The sequence below is a fragment of the Kogia breviceps genome, chromosome 1 (assembly GCF_026419965.1).
Source record: "Kogia breviceps isolate mKogBre1 chromosome 1, mKogBre1 haplotype 1, whole genome shotgun sequence".
Taxonomy (NCBI): Eukaryota; Metazoa; Chordata; class Mammalia; order Artiodactyla; family Physeteridae; genus Kogia; species Kogia breviceps.
In genome coordinates this window covers 167,054,984-167,061,142 of record NC_081310.1, presented here as the reverse complement: position 1 = coordinate 167,061,142, position 6,159 = coordinate 167,054,984, and the positions used below count along the sequence as shown (strand labels likewise).

Below are 6,159 nucleotides of genomic sequence, written 5' to 3'. Positions count from 1 at the left end.
GTTGCAGAGCACGGGCTCTATGCACTCAGGCTTCAGTAGTTGCAGCATGTGGGCCCAGCAGTTGTGGCGCACGGGCTTAGTTGCTCCGCGGCATGTGGGATCTTCCTGGACCAGGGCTCGAACCTGTGTCCCCTGCATTGGCAGGCGGATTCCCAACCACTGAGCCACGGGAGAAGCCCATTCCTTTATTTTTAAATGTTCAAATTCCCTGAAGTTGTACTCTCATTTACCCTGTTGTTCTTTTCCTCTACAGTGACCCTTACACCAGAAGCTGCAAATTGCTTGCTATGTTCTGCCCTCAGAAATGTTTTGTTTGGCCCTTACCTGCACGGAAACTCTCACAGACTCCACAATGCCTGGCAGATAAAGTCCAAATTCCTTAGCTTAACATTTAAGGCCCTGACCAGCCTGACCTTTCTATGTCCTCTGGGGTTCAGGGACTCCCCATTTCCAACCCCAGGACATCTAACTCCTTGTTTCCCAAAGTAATTGGAAAGAGACAGCATGAATGCTTCAAAATTTAAAATAATAACAATATCATTCGGGTTAAGGGCCCCCAAATATTCTCTGTCATCATCAGAGTTGCTCTTAGGCTAATGATTGAAAACGCGATTTTTTCTAGCCTCTCTTTGGGGCAGTGTAGCATATGGTTAGATTGCTGAGGTTAGTTAGATAGTTTGGCTCCACTAATTATTATGGCCTGTGTGCCTTTGGGCAAATTTCAAACCTTTCCCTGACCAGGTTTCTTTTTTTTTGTAAAAAGGGAATAAAGCATCTGCTTTATGGGATTAAGGATTAAACACAGTAATGTATGTAAACTGTTTAAACACCGCAGTTAGCAGATGGCCAGTAAATGGTACCCATGATTATTTTTATTATTGCTGCTTCACCTCCAAGCATATCATATAATTCATTGAAGTCATTATTAGAGCACGTATTGAATGGGAGTCAGGCCTGGACTCCTAACAACATGGGACCTCGGGCAAATCCTTGCTTGGGCCGCGGTTTCTTCACCTGTAAAATATGGGTATGTTGCTGGGATGGGGAGGGTGCACCACGTGCAAATTAGACTAGCGGATCTCTAAAATTCCTGACATCTCTAAAGCCCCATGGGGGTGAGCCCCTGTTTCCCTCACAGGGCAGTCCAATCTTATCTCCCAGATAGGCAGATCTGAATCCTGATCTTTTTTTTCTTGGCCATAAGGAATTCACCCCTCTTTCAGCCTCATTTTGTTTGTAAAACAACAACAAACAAAACAGTTTTTAAAAACAAACAAATGAGCTACTTCCTTCCTAGCAGTGTTTCTGCAGGCACTAAGCTAACAGTGGACACTCCCGCCTTCTTTCTGTTTCTAAGCTGCTCAATCAACTCCTGCCCCTGCCTCCCCGCCCGCGGGCCGGCTGGCCGGCCACTGCCTGTAACCTTCACTAAAAAGGCTCAACTGCTTTAGGTCATTACGCCGAGTCCTGCACTTTGTATCACAAACACGATCCACAAGCAGAGTTAAGTGTGAAGGGCGGGTGCGGGGAGGCTGAGGAATGAATGGAAGCGACTGGGGAATGCACGCAGCTCAGGCCCCGCCCCCAGACGCGACGCGACCCGCCCCGCCCCGCCCCGCCCCTCCCAGCCCCGCTTTCCGACACCTGGGTGGCTCAGGACCTGCCTTTGCCTCTCTCCCACCCTTCAAATCCCGCTCCACTGCTGGACTCCCGTGAGATCTGCGACTTGCCCCGGAAGACCCGCCCCCTGTGCCGTGGAGGCCAATAGGCAAGGGCAACGGTTGCGACGGTTGGGTTTTGAAGGAGCCAATGAGTGCTCGGAGCGGAGAGTTTAAGAAGCGTAAATCCGCACTGCTAAGGCCGGTCTGGGATCTGAGACTGCTTTGAGCTGACAGTGAGAGGCGGCTGGGCCGAGCGAACCGGGGTGAGGTCGCGGCCGAGGGTGCCGGGCTGGGAGGGGCTGCGGCCGGGGTGGCCCTGTGTGGTCGGCCGTCCCAGAGCACGGTCACCTTTCTTCCTCCGGGGCTCAGCGGGCAGCCCTCCTCCTCCAGACACTCCCATGGCCCAGTTCGTGTTCGAGAGTGACCTGCACTCGCTGCTGCAGCTGGATACACCCATCCCCAATGCACCCCCTGCTCGCTGGCAGCGCAAGGCGAAGGAAGCCGCGGGGCCGGCCCCCTCGCCTATGCGGGCAGCCAACCGATCCCACAGCGCCGGCAGGACCCCGGGCCGAACTCCCGGTCAGTGGGGTGCGACGGGACGCGGGCAGGAAGAGGGAAGGTCTGAGAACAGCCTTCACGACTGCTCCCATGGGAGCCTGTTGTGACAGTCTGGCTTCCCTCTCCCTGCCCCAGGCAAATCCGGCTCCAAGATTCAGACCACTCCCAGCAAACCTGGCGGTGACCGCTATATCCCCCATCGCAGTGCTTCCCAGATGGAGGTCGCTAGCTTCCTCCTGAGCAAGGAGAACCAGCCCGAAGACAGTCAGACGCCCACCAAGAAGGTATGTGTCCCAGGGGGGCTTAAGACAGGAAACCGATCTGTATAATCTGGATGATACCACTACCTCACCACCACCCTTATGTTCCAGGAACATCAGAAAGCATGGGCTTTGAACCTGAACGGTTTTGATGTGGAGGAAGCCAAGATACTTCGGCTCAGTGGAAAACCACAAAATGCCCCAGAGGGTAAGACCTGAAGTTTTCAGCTCTTGGAGGGAGGTGTCATTCTATCCCCAGGGCTCGGGATAGATGAGATGGCTCTTCCCACCTAAGACTGAGGGGAGGGAAGGTGCTTCTCTGGACTTCCTGGTTAGGGGCAGGGGGAGGTCTCAATTCTTCCAGTGTCTAGACCCACTCCGTTGCCACAGGTTACCAGAACAGACTGAAAGTACTCTATAGCCAGAAGGCCACGCCCAGCTCCAGCAGGAAGACCTGCCGTTACATTCCTTCCCTGCCAGACCGGATCCTGGACGCCCCTGAAATCCGGAATGACTACTGTAAGTGCAGCCTTCTCCCTGTCCGGTGGATGGAGAAAAAGGGAGAGAGAGGGACTAGGCAAACTAGAAAGCTCATGCTCTTCCCTTCCCCCTCTGGCAGACCTGAACCTTGTGGATTGGAGCTCTGGGAATGTACTGGCTGTGGCTTTGGACAACAGTGTGTACTTGTGGAGTGCTAGCTCTGGTGACATCCTGCAGCTGCTGCAATTGGAGCAGCCTGGGGACTATATATCTTCTGTGGCCTGGATCAAAGAGGGCAACTACCTGGCTGTGGGCACCAGCAGTGCTGAGGTGCAGGTGAGACTTGTCCCTGTGCTGCAGCTCTGTTGTTCCCCAGAACAAGGCCCCCAGGGGTCTTGCCCAGCAGGAGGATGTTGATGCCAAGTCCTGATCTTCATGGTCTTCTCTCTTTTTAGCTATGGGATGTGCAACAGCAGAAACGGCTTCGAAACATGACCAGTCATTCTGCCCGAGTGGGCTCCCTCTGTTGGAATAGCTATATTCTGTCCAGGTTAGTGGTTTTTGCTAGTCTGTTACAAAATCAGTCTATGATTTTGGCCCCCTCTCCCCGGACTGTACACCTCTGAACTGAAGCAGCTCTGGCCTGCTGGTGGCGTTTGGCACTGCTATAGGACCTGATTCCCTTCTCCCCTCCTGCAGTGGCTCACGCTCTGGCCACATCCACCACCATGATGTTCGGGTAGCAGAACACCATGTGGCCACATTGAGTGGCCACAGCCAGGAAGTGTGTGGGCTGCGCTGGGCCCCAGATGGACGACATTTAGCCAGTGGCGGCAACGATAACTTGGTCAACGTGTGGCCTAGTGCTCCTGGAGAAGGTGGCTGGGTTCCTCTGCAGACATTCACCCAGCATCAAGGGGCTGTCAAGGTGAGAGTGGGGCTGGGCTGGGCTGGGCCTCTGCAGACTCTCACTCAGAATCTCTGGGGACATGGGATGGTGGCATTGGACTGGGTTAATCTGTGAGCCCTATAGCTCTGTGTCTAGCTCTAGTACCTACTGACCCCAACTTTTTATCACACCTAGGCTGTAGCTTGGTGTCCCTGGCAGCCCAATGTCCTGGCAACTGGAGGGGGCACAAGCGATCGACACATTCGTATCTGGAACGTCTGCTCTGGGGCCTGTCTGAGTGCTGTGGATGCCCATTCCCAGGTAGTCTTCCTTATTCCAGCCTCTCACTCCCAGATGTGTTCTTTTTTTTTTTTTCGGTACGCGGGCCTCTCACTGTTGTGGCCTCTCCCATTGCGGAGCACAGGCTCCGGACGCGCAGGCTCAGTGGCCATGGCTCACGGGCCCAGCCGCTCCGCGGCATGTGGGATCTTCCCGGACCAGGGCACAAACCCGTGTCCCCTGCATCGGCAGGCGGATTCTCAACCACTGCGCCACCAGGGAAGCCCCCAGATGTGTTCTTAATTTTATATAGCCTTCCTGGGCAACCACGTCCCCTCCAGTGGCTTCACTGATGCTATACCCTGATGGTTTCCAAACTTCTAACTCAGCTCTCACTCATGAGCTCCAGACCCACATTTCCAACAGTCCACAGAGAGCTTGTCTCTAAACCCATGTGCTATAGTTGGCACCACCCTAATATGTCCCAAATTAAACTTGTCACTTCTCCTTGCCTCCCTGAAATGTGTTCCTCCTCCTCCTATGTTGTTGTGAGGGACACCACTCAGAAATCTGAAAAACCTCGACTCTTTCATCCTCCCCACCTAGTCACCAAGACATCTCAGTTTTACCTCAGAATATCATTTACACGTGTCCCCTCCCCTCGGCCTCATCCTTCTCCCCAGTGGAGGCTCACAGCACTAGTCTTTTCATATCTTTTCCAGTCTGTCCTCTACACTGGTCTGGGTGTGTTTCTGTCCTCTTTAAACCCTGTAAGGGCTCCCTATCACCTACAGTATATAATCCAAATGCTTTAGAATGATATTTGAGGCCCTTGCTGGTGTATCTCCCTGCAAGCACTGCAGCTTCCTCTCTTGCCAACCCCCTGCCTAGCACATGCAGCCTTCATTCTAACCTTGGGCTCAGGTTCAAATTCTGGCTCTGCCTCCTACTAACTTAACTTGCATGTGATCTTAGGCAACTCGCTGAACTTCCTTCTGCTTGATTCCTGATCTTAAAGTGAATAACAGTTGTAACTCTCAAAAGGCTTTTATAAGGACTACAGTCATTCAAGTCTGAGTCTGTAGCACCTGGTAGGGTGGCTAACACCACGGTGGACTTGGTTCTGATTTGAGTACTGTTGGCTCTGTACGTCATGCCCATGCCATTCCCTCTCCACAGGTGTGCTCCATTCTCTGGTCTCCCCACTACAAGGAGCTCATCTCAGGCCACGGCTTTGCCCAGAACCAGCTGGTTATTTGGAAATACCCAACCATGGCCAAGGTGGCTGAACTGAAAGGTAGGTGCTAAGTGACAGAAGCCAGAAACAAAAGGGCACGTATTGTATGACTATTTATATGAAATGTCCAGAAGAGGCAAATGCAGAGAGGGAGAAAACAGATTAATGGTTGCTAGAGGCTGAGGGGAGAGGGTAATGAGGACTTTCTTTATGGAGTGATGAAAAAATTCTGGAATTATTGTTGTGATGGTTGCACAACTCTGTGAATATACTAGGAATCAATGAACTGTACACTTTAGAAGGATGAACTTTATAGTGTGTGAATTGTTAATTATCTCAGACTGTTATAAACAAGCTCTCAAAATTGGAAGGCTATAGGTATCTACCTTCATTTGTACTGTTCTCACTTTTTCCCTCCTCATGCCCCAGGTCACACAGCCCGGGTCCTTAGTCTGACCATGAGCCCAGATGGGGCTACAGTGGCATCAGCAGCAGCAGATGAGACCCTGCGGCTGTGGCGCTGCTTTGAGTTGGACCCTGCCCGGCGGCGGGAGCGGGAGAAGGCCAGTGCAGCCAAAAGCAGCCTCATCCACCAAGGCATCCGTTAAGGACCAACTCATCTCAGTTTTTTGCGTTTTTTTTTTTTTACTTTTCTAATAAAGTCACGTCTCCCTCTTCTCCTGGCATGACCTCTGTCCCAGCAGCCTTCCCAGGGGCTCCTCTCTACTGTGATCAGAGAGCTAGAAACATCCATCCTGTGGGCTCCTTGACCATCCCTCCTGTTTGCAGACAGGC

The 6,159-nt window shown here is 52.5% G+C and overlaps 1 protein-coding gene across 1 annotated transcript; it reads left to right on the top strand.

Moving 5' to 3' along the window:
• The first annotated feature begins 644 nt into the window (after positions 1-644).
• CDC20 (cell division cycle 20) lies at positions 645-6,042 on the top strand. The gene is made up of 11 exons (XM_059074367.2): positions 645-1,924; positions 2,031-2,240; positions 2,355-2,503; positions 2,591-2,687; positions 2,870-2,998; positions 3,099-3,295; positions 3,415-3,509; positions 3,659-3,887; positions 4,044-4,169; positions 5,307-5,424; positions 5,794-6,042. The coding sequence occupies exons 2-11, from the start codon at positions 2,060-2,062 to the stop codon at positions 5,970-5,972; spliced, it is 1,500 nt and encodes a 499-aa protein (XP_058930350.1). The 5' UTR covers positions 645-1,924; positions 2,031-2,059; the 3' UTR covers positions 5,973-6,042.
• Positions 6,043-6,159: the final 117 nt, after the last annotated feature.

Coding starts and splice junctions, on each gene's coding strand:
- CDC20 (XM_059074367.2), top strand. CDS start 2,060: ATGGCCCAGTTCGTGTTCGAGAGTGACCTGCACTCGCTGCTGCAGCTG. Junction 2,241..2,354: donor GACCCCGGGCCGAACTCCCG/GTCAGTGGGGTG, acceptor TCCCTGCCCCAG/GCAAATCCGGCTCCAAGATT. Junction 3,510..3,658: donor AATAGCTATATTCTGTCCAG/GTTAGTGGTTTT, acceptor CCCCTCCTGCAG/TGGCTCACGCTCTGGCCACA.